At 37.1% G+C, this 19,674-nt stretch overlaps 2 protein-coding genes across 6 annotated transcripts; one reads left to right on the top strand and one right to left on the bottom strand.

The window, feature by feature from the left end:
• Positions 1-542: 542 nt before the first annotated feature.
• On the bottom strand, positions 543-7,779 carry LOC127810083 (uncharacterized). Of its 2 annotated transcripts, none has more exons than XM_052349326.1 (5): positions 6,570-7,779; positions 5,705-6,471; positions 5,514-5,624; positions 1,318-2,115; positions 543-1,136 (listed from the first exon to the last, which is right to left on the bottom strand). In XM_052349326.1, the coding sequence occupies exons 1-5, from the start codon at positions 6,673-6,675 to the stop codon at positions 996-998; spliced, it is 1,923 nt and encodes a 640-aa protein (XP_052205286.1). In that variant the 5' UTR covers positions 6,676-7,779; the 3' UTR covers positions 543-995. The 2 variants fall into 2 exon arrangements, with proteins under 2 accessions (XP_052205286.1, XP_052205287.1); XM_052349327.1 differs by having other exon boundaries at positions 5,535-5,624; positions 6,570-7,777.
• A 3,245-nt stretch (positions 7,780-11,024) lies between these two features.
• Positions 11,025-19,407, top strand: LOC127810325 (uncharacterized). Of its 4 annotated transcripts, none has more exons than XM_052349741.1 (2): positions 11,025-11,214; positions 17,967-19,407. In XM_052349741.1, the coding sequence occupies exon 2, from the start codon at positions 17,980-17,982 to the stop codon at positions 19,105-19,107; it is 1,128 nt and encodes a 375-aa protein (XP_052205701.1). In that variant the 5' UTR covers positions 11,025-11,214; positions 17,967-17,979; the 3' UTR covers positions 19,108-19,407. The 4 variants fall into 4 exon arrangements, with proteins under 4 accessions (XP_052205701.1, XP_052205702.1, XP_052205704.1 ...); XM_052349742.1 differs by having other exon boundaries at positions 17,959-19,407; XM_052349744.1 differs by lacking the exon at positions 11,025-11,214 and adding an exon at positions 11,503-11,659.
• The last annotated feature ends 267 nt before the right edge of the window (positions 19,408-19,674 follow it).

Genomic DNA, 19,674 nt, shown 5'->3' with positions numbered 1-19,674 from the left:
TATTGTTAGAATAATGATTAATTACACTTATCTTCCCTAAATTTACAAAATATGTATCACTACACCCTGCCCTTTATCTCTTAAAATGTTCTCTCCCTTCCCTGGTGAACTCATTAATGGGAGCTTAGCTCTCTCTGAAGCATGAGATGCCGGCCACAACCAATGCATTTTCTGAATTTCAGTGACCCCCCCATGGAGGACAAAGAAGAGGAAAATTATATGGTACCTAGAAACATCGATATCTAAACTCAATGAAGATACAATATACAACAAAAAACGTGCATTATATGAAAACTCTTCGTCTTATAAATACACCCTTCTTGCTGCATTAAAACACCTTCGGGTATCAATACCCCACAAGACAGCATAGAATTTCCCCTAATGCAGCAAGTTGATCAACATAATCCCATGGCCAGAGAGTAAGAAAGAGGTAGAAATGATAGAACTAATGCATGCCTGTGCGGGGGTGTAAAACTACTGCAGCATTGATCAACAGAAGCACAGAAAGCTTGAGCAAACATAAAGCAGGGGCAAAGAGAAAGTATGAGAATATAAAATTTCTAATTTTCTTTCTCTGGAAATAACCACATAACTGTCAGCATTTTGATTCCTGGCCCTCTCTAAAATCCCAAAACTGACAAGCACCAAGACTTTCCATACTAGGCAATGCAATTTCCCTCAACAGCTAAAAGACCAGAATAAACCCTATTTGTTTTCTCCACTATCAGACCTCAAACCTCAAAATTTAGAGAGACTAACACTTCTCCGGGGGGATGGGACCATCTGTAACTTATTAAATCAAAGAGCGCCAGGAGAAAGCATTCCCCACCCTTCTTCTCTTCTTTTAGTGTCCACTGGCTCGCTCGGGTTTCCAGCTCGATCTCAATTGACGAAACCAAAAACAAAAAAACAGGATATATATCGGGAAAGAAGAAACAAAACTCTCTCTATCATCAACTTGAGGACTTATCAAGCCAGTGGGATTTTTTGGTAACTTATGATTCAAACTTCGAGTCAGAAGGGCTTGATCCGGATGAAGCAACAGCACCAACAATCCCCGAGCGTAGATTCAGAGGCACCAAAAACCTTGGCTCTATTCCTTGCACAATTCTCGACGATGGCTTCAATTTGCTATACTGCACAAGGAAACAAAAAGATTGTGACATCTACAACTTCAAAAGTTGAGAACTTGACGAGCACTTGAAACAAAAGTTACAAAATAGTCAAAAACAGAATCATCTTGGAACAGTATGACCAAATCTCAAACATCACTAATTTAATTAGATGGTAGCTGAAAAACACGAACAACTCATCTACCTCCTTGTAGAAAGAAGTGATCTCTTCCTCAGTAAGACCTTCATCCTCTCCTGCATTTTCCTCCCACCCAAGTGAACGTAGAAAAGCAGCCTCTTCCTCCTCGGAATAAAGGATGGCATTGGAGCTTGAATGATCCTGTCCACTGTTAAGAGTTTCCTGAAACCTGCAGGTAAGAGATTCCTCAGCCTTGTCAAGGGCATTTCCATTGCTGTTAATGTCATTTGCTGTCTTCTCTGCTGACTGGACCCTAACAGGGCTCTCCAACAAAGAGGAATCTCCGCCCTGAGACATACCAACACTACAAGTTTCTGTTTGATTGGACTTGTCCAATGGAGATGATGACGCAGCAGAGCCAGGGTCAGGGCCAGGACCAACAGAAGAGGGGCTAGTCAAAGATTTTTGTCTCATGAGGTTGAAGAAATCATTCCGGCTTTGTCCCTGAGATATGGGTCTCTTCTCCAGAACTACCAAGCCTGTCTTGCGCTCAGTAGGGGCAGCATTAGGGTTGTGGCTTGGACTCCTAGAGGGAGTAGATCCAGCCACCGAAGGAACAAAAGCAACTGGGCTGCTTGCTACTCTGCTACCACTTGTAGGACTCAAGCTATCTTTTGCAGTTGGAGAGGCACCATTCCTTTCTCGTGCTGGTTTAAGCACGTGAAGCTTTCCCACAGTAGAAGACCTGGAAATATCTGATTTGACAAGTCCACCGCGCGGAGAGTGGTTAGCAAGTGGAGAAGATGAAGTCTGATGAAGTTGTTGCCCAATTTTAAGTTTAGGTTTATCAGAAGTACTGAGAACCTGAAATAAAAACTAAATCAGTATTCCATAACATAATAATATGACAAAACATAATGTAAGTTCAACAAACAAGATACTGCATTCCATGCATGTAAATAAGACTTTAATAGTGAGATTGTTGTTGTTGTTGTTTTGTAACACTTATATTTGTTCCACTGCCCATCTAAAAAGGGCTTTTCCATTCACAAAACTCCCTGCTTTGCAAAGTTCAGGGGAGGTTCCTACCAATCTTTTGCAAAAAGACTATTCCCATAACTCAAATTCATCACTTGCTAGTCACAGCAGAGCAACCTAACACAGTGAAGCCTTATTCCAAACCATTCGCCACTGGCCAACTCATTAATTCATTTTATTGAGGGTCATCTCTCTATTTAAGAAAAAGCTACTGTGCTTTTCTTACACAGTAAGACCACATGCTATCGAGTTTCTCGTTATAATTTTGATCCATGTTAATTTGGTCTTCTTATTCCCCTGGCAGAAAATATAACAAAAATGCTGCACAGGCCAGGTGACCCCACTCAGAGTGTATGCAGAAGCTGCTTGCACAGCATCTTCATGGCCATAGTTTCCATCTCTATCACACGAGTATGTGTCTTCTAAATCTGTGACTCCTGTTAAAGTTACCAGCCGAAAAAATAAATTGCTCCATTTCCTACATAAAAAAGTAGGGGAATCTGCTTCACCTAACCTTTATAAGCTCACAGTCAACCAAACAAAACAGCACCACACCAAGTCTTCATCCTAGCAGGTTGGTTAGAAGGATTCTAGGTCTCAAAGTCAACCAAACATGAGATAAAAATTTGCGAATTCCATCATCATGCACAATGAACGGTTAAGGTGAACTGGGTAAGGTAAAAAGAGAAAAAGAAAAATATGGCCATTGATAAGAAAGCAAACACAGCATTGATAGGAGACCTGTGTGGATACCAGCCCACCATAATAAATAAAGTCAACATGGCAATCTCTTAATTGATCAAATATGTTGGCCTTCATGTCCAGTTCCACACAAGAAACTAAATAGCTAATGGCTAAAGATCAAAACATCTCATTTTCAACCTCCCCATGTCCTCCTACTGCAGACGTTTTCTATGGAGTTAGCTAAATATTAGACTCCATTGCTCTTTTCTCTCAAAACAAAAGAAGAGTACCAGAATACCGAGTGGGACTTTAAAAGAGAAAGCTAATACAATTTCCCATGGATCCATCGATTAGCAAAATGAAGCTGATATCTTCAGACCTCAATACAGCATCGGCAATTACAAATTTACAATTCGAAAGAGAAAAAAAAAAAAAGAGTAGACAGCCAATTCCAGGGCAAAGAACTAGAACAGAATTATAAGAGGACAATAATAAAACCTCTAGCAACAATCAAATGCACAAATATCACTAATTTTCCTTGTTTTCTTTACAATGGATCTTCTCCATCCTTCCATTCTTTATCTCTGTTTGATAACTTCATTTATTTGATATGTCAAAAACCATATGCGATAAAAAAAATTAAAGTGAAAAGAGAGCATTTACTAGAAGAAACACCCACCATGATGAGAAACCTCTTGCATACTATTCATTTTTGAGGGCACATATACCTATTAGTTATAAGGCACCTCCTCAAAGGTTGATGGCAAGAAGGTAAATCTCCAGTCAGGTAAAAGTATCCCATGCCCAAAAAATTATATTTTTGTTGCTCTTTTTGTACAATGCTTCACATTGATAAACAAAATAATTAGTTATTGACATATAGCTGTTCTGTTCACTCATCTTAGTCATGATTATGCAAACCCCATCTGCAATAGCTATTTTTTTCCCCCAGTTTAAATCAATTTTCTGACATCAAACCAAAAACTTTAAAAAAAAAAACATTGGGGACTGCTCAAAAGTGCTCTGAGTTTTTGTGTGTGTGTTTATTTTTAGTTTTTCATTCCATTCCATTTGTGTAATTTCCATTTGAGTTAGAAAAAAGGAAACTGAACATGCTTGATTTTGCTGTTGTCAAAAAAATGGAAAGAAAATTTTTATACTGTTTGATTTTCCTAATTTGTGTTTTTTTTTTTTTCAAAAAACAAGATAGAATTAATTATTTTTATTTTGTTAGACCCACAAAATTCAACAAAATCAGACAATTAAAAAAGTAAACACAATAATGTTCTGAAAATCCAGAAAAATAACAAAAAAATCAGAAAACGCATCATCTTCCTCTTCATCGTCATCATCATCTTCTTCTATCTTTATTCACTCTTTTTTTATCAGAAATCAGGTTTTCCTCTTCTTCAATCAGAAATCAGTTTCTCAATCTGGGTTTCACAACCCCAGAACTGTGGTGGATGCCTTGTCCCCCTTCCTCTTCTTCTTCATTCATTCTTCACCGTGCATAAAGATAGATAGAGAGAGAGAGACCCAGATCTGGGTTGGACTACCCCCATTTCATTGTGTGCGTGTGTGTATGAAGACACATGCACATGCAGAGAAAAGAAGACAACAAAGCTGAAGAGTGAAGAGGACATGGAGAAGATGAACAATGGCGGTCAACAATGCCTAGGGTGAGGCTGAAATGGGGATAGTCGAAGAGGAGGACGAGGAAGGAGGAGGAGAAGAAGAAGAACAACAACAACAACAAAAACAAATGGGTTTTTTCTTTGGTTAGCTGAAATGGAAATGACAGAAAACAGAAAGGGCTTTTGTTAGCTTCTTTTTTCCATTTATTTCCACTCTGTTTTTCTTTTTTTTCTTCTTTGGAATAGAAAATGAAAATCAAACATCATGGCTGCTTTCTGTTTCCAAAATTACGTAAAAGAAATGGAAATTTTTGAATAGCAAGAAAATCAAATAGCCCCTTAGCTTTAACAATCCCTAAACTTCTCTTGTATTATAAGAAGTCAAAAGCATCGTCATATAGTATTAATCCTCTAACTAGAATGAGTCTGTTAAAACAACACTACCATATCAAACCTTTATCCTACTACACGGGGTCAGTCACAGGAATTACAGCTTAGCAATCATTTCTATCCACGACCTTCTCTTCTCTAACGCCCTTATAACCCATTTCATACCTAAATGCTGTCTCCCAGCAAGTTTTTCATAAAAATTATGCAAATATTTTATATCCTGTAGTTAGTAGCATTTAGATCTTAGGTAAATAGTTTAATTAAGAAATAGGCCTAAATGATTCTATGAGAATGCAAGTCAAGTTCAGATCTCAAAAATGGGAATTTTTTGTGCAGTTAATCACTAATCTAGACACAAACTTATCAAAGAGCAAACACTAGGAGAGCCAAGAAGAATTAGGAGACAATCCTGCGTGCATTATTGATTAGCATTGTGAGAAATGGCTCTCTGAAAACCAATATTTCACAAGCCAGGAACAAATTTATCCAACCAAAGAGCTGATGGAATTAAAATACCAACAAAGGAGGCAGCATTACTGATGCTTTAGGCGCAGATGGTGTCACAGGAATTAATTGCCTCGATTGTTTTATAGCCAATTCTTCTAGTCTCTGATTTCCAGCAGATAACTACAAAAATAAAAACAAGACAATTAGGACTACTATAAATTCAAACATATGCCACAGAAGAAAATATCCACTAAATCAACCTGAGGAATAGGAGGTTGAGCACGAGAAGGGCCCTGGGCCAAAGCTTCAGCCATATTCAGTCCAGTCATCACACTAGAAACTGAAGAAGCTGCAGTAAAAGGAATAGCTTTTTGAACAGTCCCAGCAGTGCAATTACTTCCAACTAGTACAGGCACCTCAGCCAGGGCTGATGTCCACCCATCACCTCCAATCACAGCCGAAGTACCCGTTGGCAGATTCTGAATGGCAGCAGTTAACACAGGAGAAGTGACTCTTCCTATTTCAGGAGCTGTTGGGCTTTCTTCATTCCCCAGAGATGGGAAATCCCTTTCAAATGCAGATTTGCGCACATTGCTAACTGGTTTGCCCCAACCAAGTACACCATTGCTATTGTTAGGGTTGTTTTTATTGTCTTCACCACTTGCATCCGACAGTGTTTTTCTGGGCCATGCATCATTTCTTTTCCCAGTAATCATTGATTGTGTGCGTCTTAAATCCTTCTCAAATCTACTCGGTAGAATATTATCTAAAGTATCAGAATACTCAAGGCGTCTACGGTCAGCAGACTTTTCCTTGTCAGGGAAGTCATACGTTTCCTTGTCCCACTCCCTACCACGGTTGTTTCTACCAAAACTGCCATGAGACCTATGGTGAGAACCATTACTATTTGAACCCTGACGAAAGTATGAGGAAGTAGCACGATCGGAGAAAAATGAACGTCCTGTATCATGATCATTTACAATCACTGATGATTTATTTCTTGAAGGCTTTGACGCAAGGCGATCATCTATACAATAAAAAGTCAAAACATAATCATCCAAACCTGTACAGAAAAACAGATAGCTTGAAACATAAAGCCAGCAATAATTTAGTACATAACCTTACCTGAGTATGATGAAGATGAAGCCATTTGGTGGGCCAAAGTGCCACCACTTACACTTGCACTGCCTTTCAACCATTCTGGTATTAATGTAGGTTCACTTCTTTCCATAATTAGCACCGAACATATTCAAGTGAAGGGGGAAACAGTATGCACCAAGTTGTGTTTCAAGCAGATCTGCCCAATGACTACCAAGTAGGCAAGTACCTCCACAAACCTTTATATTTCTTCCCTGTATCAGTTGACTGTTGGCTAATTTGACTTTTCTCTTGTCACCAGAAACAATTAAGTCATTGTGGCTACCGAGAAAATTGTTAGATTACAGCCCTTTAAAACCCAATTGGCAATTCAAAAACCGAAACTACCCTGTTCTGTTTAACTAGGGTTTTCTTCTCTCCGCGCACTGTATACTGTATGGTAAATCAAAGTGACCTTAATCAATATCACCGAACAAACTTGTACCGCCTTTCTGTTCCCAACAACAATGTCAACAAGGACCTCTACAGACTTCCATATTCAGCGATAGCACAAACTAAGAACACCTCATCCCATCAAAATCTTCAATCAGAAAACAGCACCCTCGTCAGACAAAAAACTCAAGCCCATTTTCGGAAATTGAAGAAAAACCAAACCCTAGAACTGGAAACCGTCCGAAGGCGGCGCAACAAGATCGGCACCACGAGATAACAAGCCCGGACCAGTCTAGAGCACCCCCGAAATTTCCCGAAACGGACAAATTGACTACCCTCGGATCAACATAACGCACGAAAACACATCCAATTATCGATAAAACAAACCAAACCCTAATTCCCTTCTTCCCGCCGATAGGGTTTCCAGTCTATAGGGGAATTCGGGGGAGAAACGGAAGAGTTCCACAATCCGTGAGTGTTCGTAACCAACGAGCGTACTGAGAGTTACCCAGATACAGAGAGAGAGTAGAGAGAAGAAACGCACCGGGACCAGACACGCTTTGATTGCGCCGAATAGAAGACGAAGCGAGATTATCCGTGCGAAAGCCCAAAGAGATTGTAGATTGATATATATATATATATATATGTGTGTGTGTGTGTGTATGGAGAGAGGCGAAGTTCGTATTTGTAATCTGTGTGTGTGGGTGCTGAAGAGTTTGTGCGTTTGTGGAGGGTGGGGTGGCTTAAGGCTTTGGGCTTTGCGTCGAGGCTCTCTCTCTCTCTCTATTAACCCTATTTTCTTCCGTTAACGTTGCCATTTGCAAAAGCACCATAAAAGCTCTAATGTGACCTACCCTTCGTTACCAATTTCAACATGTGAAGTAGTGTTTTATCATACCTAAATGATAAACTTGACAAATGATCCTTAAATTAAGGGCATATAGCATGAAAAAAACTCAATTTTTTTTACGAATTTATAAATTTATATAAACGTTTCAATTCTAACAATTCTATCCTAATTGACTCAATTGAGTTTAATTTTATCGAATACCTTAAATTAATTTAAAATATGTGTATCATTGTTAACGTGACAAGTCATGTGTCATAAAAAATACATATAAGAGTGAGACTCACATGTACGTGTATAAGTGGGACTTACATGTATAATTTTTTTTTTCATACATATATATGTAGATCTCACTTATATATTTTTTTATGATATGTGATGTATCACATCAATAATGATTCGTACCTCTCAAATTGATTTCAGGCATTGAATAAAATTTCACACAATTAAGCCAATTGAGATACAATTTTCAAAATTAAAATATTTAGATAAATTTACAAATTAGCAAAAATGTTTGGGTTTTTTTTACTATTTGCCCCTCAATTAGTAATAGTGTGTAGATTTATTGTTAATTTTAAATAAAATTATTATGAATTTTAGTATAATCATGTTGAATGTATGTGTGTCACTTTGATTTGTGAGAATTAATTATTTGTTAAATTTATTTGTAGACTTTGATGCACGAAAACATTGAAATTGTGTTGTTCGGTGTTTCCAAAACATTTCCTATCTCCAAACGTCAAGAAACAACCAACAAAATATTTTCAAACTATTTTTTTTATTTTAGAAATATTTCGATGTCATTTCATAATATTAAAAAATACATTTACGTTTCACAATCGCATTAAGGATTGAAGCAATTCCATCTCTACTATCTTTGTGACTATATTAGAGACATAAATAATTTATATTTATTTAAATAAATTATGAAATTTATGTTCTTATTTGATTTAATAATTATTTTTTAATTAAAATATATATTTACAAATACTCTTATATTTTATTTATTTAAGCATTTTTCCATGTTTTTGTTTCTTAATTTTTTTAAAAATACTCTATTATCCATTTCTATTTTGTATCTTATCCGTTTACTATTTTCGTTTATATGCAACATAATTTGTAAGTATAGTATTTATCTTTTAACGTCTTTTCAAATTATCCAAAATTAAATATGATAGTATATAAATTAATTTCACTAAAAATGAACTAAAAAATTAGTTGAAAACATAATATATATAAAACAACAAATTGGCATTTCTTATATAAAATTGATCTTACGCCATTATACACTCTCGAAATATGGCAATGTAAACTAGTGGAGAAGTAGAACCGTTGATGATTAAGGTAAATGGCGAAATAGTTAATGTTTTTTCAAATGATGTGTTGAAGTTTTAGATAAATAATTATTGTGAAAACCCCAAAATTTAGTTGGAGATTAAAGTTGAGTTTTTTGTTCATTACTTAAGCCATATTTAAGACGAGTTTAAATGTAATGATAAAAATAATTTGTAACTTAATTATATATTTGATACTATAAGTCATAAATTTGAATTTTATTCGCATAACTAATTGAATAATTTGATTTTCAACTAGTTAACCAATATCACTACTTAACTTTTTAAAACTTAGCACTCATCGAGATTTTTTCTTTTGTTTTTTACTTGAGACTCTCTCTCTCTCTTTACAGTTTTTTTTGTTTTATTTCTCTTTCTTAATCAGTTGTTTATTTTTTTCTCTTACAACTTTATCAAGTTAATACATGATCGTAACACAAAACATTTGATAATAATAAGTATTATCTGATAAATAAATCTCTTCCCATATATGGATTCAATGACACCATATATGGGAACAAGATTGTTAAAATCGTAAAATCGTAAAAATATTTTTGACATGTAAAATCGAGTGCAATTCAACTTCAAAATCGTAAAATCGTAAGGATTTTCAATGCAAAAAATCATAAAATCATATTCGTAAAATTGAGAGTTTAACAATCATGAAAGGAAAGCTTTCCAATACTTCTTTATTTTTGAATTTTGTAGTATAAATATAAACTTAAATTGAATATACTAAGAAAATATATTTAAATATAAATCTAAATAAGAAAATACAAATTAACAATGAATAAGCGATGCTATTGACAATGGTTAAAAGGATTAAAATGTGTTTGGGCATGTGAGAGAAAAAAATGATTATTACTTTCAACCGATAAGGGTATTTGTATTTATTTCAATCAATAATAATATATGCAGAAATTTTAACCTCCTAACAATAACAATGACGACGACTTATGATCTATTTATTCAAGAGTGATAATGAGAAATGGCGTTGCAATGGACAATGGGAAATGGTGTTACCATTGAATCATAACCTACAAAATCATCGTTTTTTGGAATCTAATAATAAAATCATATTGACAAATTTCATATATTAATACAAATTTTAATATCACTTGATTATAAATTTTATACAATCGCATTGCAGATATAAAGAAGGGTTGACCCTCAAATTTATAGATTGTTTCAACTTTCCCTCAAATGGGCCAATTTTATAGCGTAGATTTGGAGGAGGGCTAAGACTGACACAAGCTACGGTCTGTGTTTGTCTCTTAAATATGTTTCTAATATTATATTAAAATTTTAAATTAATTAATATATATTTATTAGTTTTTTGTTAACAAATTTTATGAGAATTAAAAGCCAAAAATTAAAATTGAATGATTGTGATAATAAAAATTTAAATATAATAATTAATTTATTATAAAATACAAACTGATAAATGTAATTTACGTATTTTTTATTTGTTCACTATATAACACAATTTGTTTCACTCACGGCACGACCGGCAGTTGGCAACATCGGACCTGGGTACTCAGGGTAGGAACGTGGGTGTGTCCCGCACCCTAGATTTCCCTTTCAAGGCCTTTCCATGATCAACCAATCCACGAGCCACTTCGTTTCGACGCACGTCACCACTCTCAAACATTTCCACCACAAGCCACACCTCTCCCCATAGCGCGTGCTGAACCCTCAAGTAGACGGCAACATACCTCTATGACGTGGTCCACCAACAAGCGCGCGTTGTATGCACTTCCCTTTAGAGTGCGTGAGAATCCTTTCATCGCTGGGGCGTCGATTGCACCGCCATCTCAGGCCCGTGAAACCGCCATCGCTACCCAGTAATTAGAGTTGCGTGGAAACGACTCGATCGCCAATCCGATAAAAGCCTCCGCGAATGGAAAGTGGAGCGAGAAGGAGAGAAAATAGTCGCCACCCGCTCTTGAAATTCACCTCTCCCCCTCGATCTTCTCGCCGATAATCTCTGTTGCGGTGCTCAATCGAAACCCTAGCTTCCTCGCCCTGACGCAATCCCCGAGCTCGCCGATAACCTCTGGTAGGGAGCATTTGTGTCTACTGTTTCATTATCGTCTCCTTCAATCTTGCGGTTTTTCAGATTGAAACGAAATTGTGGTTTTTGTTGTGCTGAATAATTTAGTTTTGGATCTCGTGGGGTTGGGGAACGTCACAGTCATGTGCTCTTGATTTTAAATTTACTGATGATTATAATAATGAATAGGTAGATAAATAAAGCTCGGAGATAAACTTAACTTTGTAAGATTCCGATTACTTTATTCGTTTCCCGACTGTCAGCTCGCGTGATTGTTTGATTGAGCACGTTGGTTCCTTGCGTTTGCGGATGAGTTAACTCTACTTCTCTGACTTCTCCTGTATCCGTATATATATATGCCATAATATTTGGCCTGGAGGTATACGTATTTGTCAGTGCATTATAGTCTCTTGAACTAACATTTTCTCTTGGATCTAGATTTTCTCGGAAGGTAAGGTTGGTGCTCCTTTTTGATCTTTCTTGCTAAATTATGCTTTGGTCGACACAGCAATTGGGCATTTGCTTGTATACTCCGCTGCCATTTCATATATTTGTTCCGTGTGTATTGGCATGTTAATTTGGGAATTTTTGGTGGTTCTGTTTGAATTTGGTGGGTATGTTTAACATTCACCGTTCAATGGGTGGTGGCCAAACGAACTTGTCTTGTTCCTGCTCTACTTTGATCTGGACATACCAACAAATTATAGCATATGCATGCTTCGGAGTTGTGATGCCTGGATGGAATCCTAATTCTCAACGTTCTAACTAACCGTGATGTATGGATGAAATTCAGGCTATTAATTTGAGTTTTCTGAATAATATGATGGCAACATCAGAGCATATTTATGGAATTTATCTAAAGATTTTGACTTTCTTTTCTCCTTCTGCATATGAATTCTACATGATCTGCTTAGAAGATCTCTCAAGTGGCTGTTTGCATAACTGTTCTCTAGGTAGCCATTATGAAACATTATGCTGGTCCTCTAGATTGAACTTGTAGATTTCGAGAGCTTATTCTTAGTTGTGCTTAAGATCAAAGTTCATCTGCGTTTAGCATTCTTATTTTTGACTTTGGGGCCATTATGTCTAAAAAGCATCTCTTTGTATGTGGTTCGGTCATCTACAACATCTCCGTGTTCCTTTTTCCCCTTCTTAAGCATTTAAAGCTGTAGGTATTCTGAGGGTTGCCTTTGAAGGTAGAGAAAACAATTGAGGCATCTATAGGATTGTGTTAATTCAGCACCTATAGCTAATTATTTTTTATTCTTAGAGCTCTGTTACATACCACATAAATCTCATTTCCCTAAAGTTACTTTTTAAGTATTTGTTCACAGGCATCTGTGATTGGGAAATGGTTTACATTTTGGAGGATTTTGTTGCAATTGTTGAAGTTTCTCAGCTCAAGTCTCCTAGAACAACATCAAGCACCTACTAGGTCTTTTTCTTCTTTTTTAATTTTTTTCTCAGTATAATCTAGCAATTACCAGTAGAGCTGTCTTTGGAGATTATTTCCTGTAATGTTGTTTGTTAGACTATATTTCTTGCTTGATTGCAGAATTCTGTATTCAGATTTTGCAGCCAGGCAAATAGCCCCTTCTTTATATTGCTTCATTGTACACATTTGTGGTATTCCTTGTTGAAATGTTTGCCTAAGGATTAGATATGGTAGAGAAAGGTCGGTTAGAAGGCAGTAGATTAAGTCATAGAAACCTGGTATTTAGGGGTAGTATTGTAATTGCAGGCGGTTAAAATAAGTCTTGTAAATCCTGCCCTCTGTAGTCTATAAATAGAAGGGCTCGGGGGTCTCATCTTTCATTCTGTTTTTGCGATCTATCTTGTGGGAAGAGAATGTGCTGTGTATATACGCGAGAGTAAAGGGTTGCTTTGTAATCTTCGAGTAGTGCTTAGTTTGGTAATAGGGCTGAGAGTGAGTCAACAATGCATGTAATCTTTTGTTTCCGGTTTCAAGATAGTGAAGAGCAAAGTCCTATCAGTTTGGATGTAGGTTCTCTTTCAAGGAGTTTCGAACCAGGATAAATTCTTTATCTTGTGTGTGTGAGTGCTTTGATTTTGTGTTAATTCTTGTATTCCTATTTCTGTTCTAAATCGTGATTGAGAGATTGTGTTTGTCTTGAGAGGAAATCGAGTGTGTGTGTTGGCAAGAATTATGACAACATTCCTTGGTATTCATGGAGGAAGAATGCTTGTAGTTTGTCTTGAGGATGGGATATTTGGTGTTCCTTGGTAGATATGGAGGAAGAGTGCTAGTAGTTTGTATGGGCAATGGGAACACAATGGTTCTGTGCTATAGGAGAGCAGGTTTTTTCCCCTGGAGCTTAGAGTTAGTGGGTGATTTTATTTTATTTTTTAATTACAGTGTTATGTCACCTCTTGTTTGTACCTTGTATATGTTGATCTCATACTGGGAGATAGAGCATAGCATTTGAGTAATATGTTCCCAATTGCTCTTAACTTGATTAGTAGTTAGTGAGTGTTTTCAGGGTCTTTTTAGTTCTTTGGTCTGGTCCCCATAATTAAAGACATAATTTTTGTAAGTGGATCCCGGACAGCTTTTATTTTTATTTTTTATGTATCTACATTCTTATTCCTACATAGGTTAGGGGGAGGATAGATGGGAGGGGGACTATGAGCAATAAAAATTGAGTGTGTTTCCTTGATTGTGGAAGTTCAAAGCTTCTTCATAGTGGTTTTCTTTGTCTGAGTAGTTTCTGCAGGTTCCATTCTCACTTCTGGAAATCTGAGGAAAATGGTCAATTAGGGATCAGTTGATGCTATATGCCTAAGAGGGATATGGAGTTAGTTGATCATTTGCTTTTACATTGTCCTGTAGCCAGTTTCTCTGAAACATGGTCTTCTCTCTCTTTTTGGGGTTGTGATGCTTCTATGTTAGCTCTTTTGGTTGCTTTTCCCTAATAGGAGGTTGCATTACACTTGGGAGGCTGATATCTTTTGGCATCATGTGGTGTATCTGTTGCGAAATGAATTGATATCTCTTGAAGATTTAGAGAATCATTTTGAGTTGACTTTAGTATATATAGTTTAATTTGTATCCTCCAGATAATGGCAAGCCACCAATAAGCACTAGATGAAGGAAAAGACATCCACTTCTCATGGTTAGTTTTAAGTTAGTCAGATGACTGCCCAATAACTATTGTAGCATTTATGGGAAGTAACGGCATAGAATATCGGAGAAGGGAGAATAAAATAGAAGAGTACAGATGTTTTTCAAATTTTAAATTCATTCGAGCTTTTTGGACCAAAGTGTTTTGAAGGGCATTCTGGTGCTCTCAACTTAGTAGCTGAAAGTAATTGCGTTGTGATAGTTTTATAGAAAGCACAAATGCTTCATTTTTGTTTATGCACTTCTTAGAGTTATGGCTTTCCAATTTAGATATGGAACAATTTGAAAATGTGGGAAAATGTCTTGGAAGTGCCTAGTGATGATGATGCTAAGCATTGAATCTTTTTGGATATGGAGTGTATTTAGTAGCACCATAATCAAAAGTTCTCGAGGATTGAGACTCGAGAAGAATTAGAATTTGATCAAATGGTTCATGGTGTGTGTGCCTCTTCTCAATCAAAGGTTAAACATTGAGTGTGTGGTTCTACATATTTGGGGAACTTTGGGGCCTGTTTACTTGCGGAAAACTAGAATAGTTTTCCAGAAAATATCTCTATAGAGATAGAAAATTGGAAATTGTGTTCAAAACAAATTTTTTTCCCTAAATTGGAGAGTAGAAAACAAATTTTATGTTTTCTAAAATTATACTAGATTTTAGAAAACATCTTAAAGATGTTCTCTAGGGAAAACATGCTTTTTTAATTTGAGCCCCTCTTCGAATCTTGTCAACAATAATTTTTCCCTTTTGCTTCTCTTTTTCCTAGTGTTCCATTTGCTCTCACTCACCACACCTCCCTCTCCTCTTCCTCGTCACCCTCTGCCACTGTGAAGGCGAGTGCAGCCAGCCTATTCTCTTGCCATCCTCATCCCTGCCACTGCGATAGTGAGCACCACCAGCGTCCTCTTCCCCCATCGCCCTCTTCCTCTCCTGTTGCTGTTCTCATCCCTCGACCAGCACCATCGTGCCTCCCTCTGCCACTACGACAACGACAACTCCTCTTTTGATCAGGCTGGCCTGATCGTTCACCTTTCCCCTTTCCATCGATCTCTACATCTCTTCTATTACATGATTTGGAACACATTCTTTTGTTTTCTGAAGTCTAAAATTGGTTTCATATTTAATAAAAATGAACGCGTTTTCCATTCTTCTTTGATTTTCTATCGAAATGGAAATGGTGAAACAGAAATGAAAATGGAAAACAAAAAATATTTTCCACAACTAAACAGGCCTTTGGATGTGACTGGGAAGCTTGGGACAGGCATTGCCCTAAGCTCATATATTTGTGCAGAGGTTACTTGATCAACATAATGGTTTCTCTGTTTAAGGGGGAGAAATGATCTTCTCTCTCTGGGAAAGGATCAATTGCAGTCTATAGAGATTGGGGTACCTTATTTACATCACACTATCCTCACATGTTGTCTCCTTTCATCTTGATTATTCTGTTTTGGAGGAGTAGTTTTCTCAGTGAGCAGTTGGGCAGTTGGCTGAGTTTAGTTTTGTTTGAGCAACTTTTCAGTTTCAAAGTTTTGCATGAATGATCTTCTTTTGTTGGCATTCTTAGGTTTATACGTGTTGCAGTTGATAAAATGCTCCCTTAATTTTTTTATGAAGGGGGGAAGTTTGTGTAGAAAGCCGGAGTGCCTACCAAGCTGCCATTTTTTTATTTGGATACAAAAACAATGACAAGCCTTAAGGTGTTGGCTAAATAAATTTTAGACTCCTGTTATCTCTATCAATGATCATATCCTTTCTAAGGCTATTATATATTATGTGATGTTTAAAGGTTTTCCACCATGTTTTCTTTAGCCTTCCTCTATTTTCTTTTTTATTTGGATGACAGTGAATTTATTCTTTTCCATTTGCAATATAGTAATAACAGGTTATTGTTTGATTAATTTTCATTTACACGTCAAGTGATAGATGAGACACTGAACCATTTATCATTGGTTTGAGAGTTTGCTGGTGAGTTAATGGTATTTGACTCTGAACCATTTTTTTTTTTAATTTTTTTTTATGTTACACTGTTGTTGTGAGTGTGGATACCTATTAAAGAGAAGCAAAAAGAATTATTCTTTCTATTGGAATATGCTAATAACAGGTTATAATATTGATTCAGGTGTGGAGACAAGGAGCCATTTGTTGTTGCTTTGACCATCTTTAGAGTTCAGTGTGTTTCAGTTTTTCATCATGTTACATTGTTTTTGTGAGAGGTGCCTATCAAAGAGGAGTAGAAAGCAAGTGTGGTGGTGCCTTTTCTTGAATTGATTTGTGTGATTTTTGGGGAGGAAATGTACACCATCTTGTTTGGGAGATAGGGACAGGGGTGCACTGGCTAAAGATTTCTTTACAGCATAATTTTATATTTAACCTGAAGAAAAGTTTTATCGATCCTCTTTTGCTCTTGTAGATTTCGTAGGAAAGGTCAAGTTGGTGTTTTGTTAACTCATTTATGTTACCTTTGTATAAACGAAATGCCCTTACCTGGACGTTCTATAAATTGTTTTACTCAATAAGAAAATTCTTTGGGTATGACTCAAATACATGCTATTTTCCTCATTTGTTCAGTTTTTATGTTGGAGGACTGTTTACCAAGAAGTCTCTGATTTTCAATTTCCCTGTCGCCCTTTTTGTTTGTAATTGTACTTTTACTACTTCACTTTTTTTTTTTTTTTTGAGCTCTCGTATGTGGTTTTCACTGTTCATTATTTGACTGCCGCTTCTGTATTGTTTGTGGATATGACTATTTGGATGCTTGACTTTCTTATCTACTGTGATATATCTGTAAAAAACTTACAGCAGTTGGCACATACCAGGAATAAAATGAAAAGCAATTATTTGAAATTTAAAACTATAGTTTCTAATTATTTTTCTTACAACTACATTAACACAAACAATATATCAAGCCTTAATCCCGTTGTGAGGTTTGGCTACATGTATTATCAGTTGTCAACCATTTCTATGCCTTGTATATTTTAAGGCACTTATATTGCACCTTAGAGTCTCTCATCTATATATATATATAAATGTTCTCCAGTTATTTTTCTTACATTTGTCAAAAACAAAGGGTTTACTGAGCTTTTACCTGGCTTCATAGTTGGCATACCTTATATTGTACCTTAGTCTCTCACCAATATATATAATTATATGTAAATGTTCTCCAGTTATTTTTTCTTACATTTGTCGAAAACAAAGGGTTTTTATGAGCTTTTACATGGCTTCATAGCTGGCATAACTTTTTTCTGGTTGTTAAAGCTCGTTTTGCAGTATAAGAAATGGCTTCTCATAGGAAGCACTTCCAATCGTACTATGTATTCATTTGAATTAAGCTGATGGCTGTTGAAAAAAGATGTGTATATATTTTGGTTTACTGGGTTTCCTGTTCCCTTCAATCGTACTATATATTCATTTGAATTAGCTGATGGCTGTTGAAAAAAGATGTGTATATATTTTGGTTTACTGGGTTTCCTGTTCCCTTCAATTGTGGGTGCACTCTATGACTCTGAATTTGTCCAATTTTTTATAAAATTAATTGCGGGGGTTGCTGCTTTACTGTGTAAGGTCTATTCATTATAGTAGCTGTTTGATTTTGATTTCTGAATTACCAAAGGTCTTCAGGTTTATTTTGGAAATGGCAAAGGGTACCAGGGGAAGACGCCGTGTTGCCTCACGACAGTGTAGGTCAACTCCATATCCATTGCCATCGTGCAATCTGGAGGTATCAGAGGACTTGAACCTGAAGAAATGCTCAAAAATCTTGGAGAAGAAAGACTGGGAAAATGCGACCTGTTCCGTATGCATGGAGCATCCTCATAATGCTGTTCTTCTCCTATGTTCCTCTCATGACAAGGGTTGTTGCCCCTACATGTGTGGCACTAGCTCCCGATATTCTAACTGCCTAGATCAGTACAGGAAAGCCTACACTAAAGTGATGTCAGCCGCCCACCACGATCAACCCTCCCATGCCTCGGTTGATAATTCTTTTGGCGGTTCAGTTTCCAGTTGGCCTGTTGAGAATTGTGAAGCAACAGAGCTTGCATGCCCTCTTTGCCGAGGACAGGTGAAGGGATGGACTGTCGTTGAACCTGCAAGGGAGTATCTAAATGCTAAGAAGAGAAGCTGCATGCAGAATGATTGCTCATTCGTTGGAACCTACAAAGAGTTACGAAAACATGTGAGGTCAGAGCACCCTTCTGCCCGACCTCGGGAAGTGGATCCTGCTCTAGAGCAAAAATGGAGGCGGCTTGAGCGGGAGCGAGAACGGGAAGACGTGATCAGCACGATAAGGTCATCAATGCCCGGGGCTATGGTTTTTGGGGATTACGTGATAGAAGGAAGTCATTATGGTTTTGATACAGATGAAGAAGATGACGAAGTTTTCAATACGGATTTTGGGGAGAGGAACGCGGGCTTTCAACTGGGAATTGATAGCAATTTGGTGAATGTGTTTCTGCTGTTGCATGCGTTTGGGCCAGGTGGGAACCCTGGCCAAGAGAGGGTGGCAAGACGACGTGAAAGGGATTTGGACCGTGGGTTAGAAGGAGACGGCGTTGGACTCCGACATACCTCACCTGTTCGTGGTTTTGATTCCTCTGGCCGAGACAGTGACAGCAATGACGACGGCGATGACGATGTTGGTGGTGATAATAATCATGTTGGCATGTCACTTGTTCATCGTCTTCGGCGGCAGGGCAGAGTTCTGTTGGGTCGGTCTGGAAGAAGACGAAGGCGTAGAGAAGCTGGAGGAGGCCAGAGATGATGATTACAGAAACTGTGATGAAAAGAAAAAAGAAAAAAAAAAAAAAAAGAAGTCCTTTTGGTAGGAAAAGCATAAGATTATTGGACCTCCCTTTGCCTTGAGAATTGGGAGGCAACATATTTGCTTTGGATTGTGTTTTTAAATGGGATGTGAAAATGAAAGGTGGAAGAAGCTTGTTTCCCACCTGTTGTTCCCTGCCGTGCCCTGTCCTGCCCTGCCTTGAATCTTTTAACTGTTAGTACTGTAAACATTAATTGTAATTCTGCATATTTTATGTTATTGTTTCTTTCATGCTCTTAAGACTGCAGACTGCAGCCTGCAGCCACGCCACGCCACGCCACTATGAATGAATGAGAATCATCATTGGGAACCTTGAATTCAGCGGGGAGCTGAGCTGCAGAAGAAGACACATTATTAATATTCACTAGGGCTGCTTCTTACCCAGAGCCAGGAGTCCCTCTCCCCATGGTTCTGTGATATTGAAATCCAATTTAGGCTCCGGCACATGGACGAAATACTATCTACTAATCATGGGATGGGAAAAATGTTTTATTTTAATTTGATTTG

This window comes from Diospyros lotus, chromosome 9, assembly GCF_014633365.1.
Source record: "Diospyros lotus cultivar Yz01 chromosome 9, ASM1463336v1, whole genome shotgun sequence".
Taxonomy (NCBI): Eukaryota; Viridiplantae; Streptophyta; class Magnoliopsida; order Ericales; family Ebenaceae; genus Diospyros; species Diospyros lotus.
This window is presented reverse-complemented; position numbering and strand designations above follow the sequence as displayed.

Coding starts and splice junctions, on each gene's coding strand:
- LOC127810083 (XM_052349326.1), bottom strand. CDS start 6,675: ATGGAAAGAAGTGAACCTACATTAATACCAGAATGGTTGAAAGGCAGT. Junction 5,625..5,704: donor CTCAACCTCCTATTCCTCAG/GTTGATTTAGTG, acceptor TTATTTTTGTAG/TTATCTGCTGGAAATCAGAG. Junction 2,116..5,513: donor TAATGCTGCCTCCTTTGTTG/GTATTTTAATTC, acceptor TTTTTATTTCAG/GTTCTCAGTACTTCTGATAA.
- LOC127810325 (XM_052349741.1), top strand. CDS start 17,980: ATGGCAAAGGGTACCAGGGGAAGACGCCGTGTTGCCTCACGACAGTGT.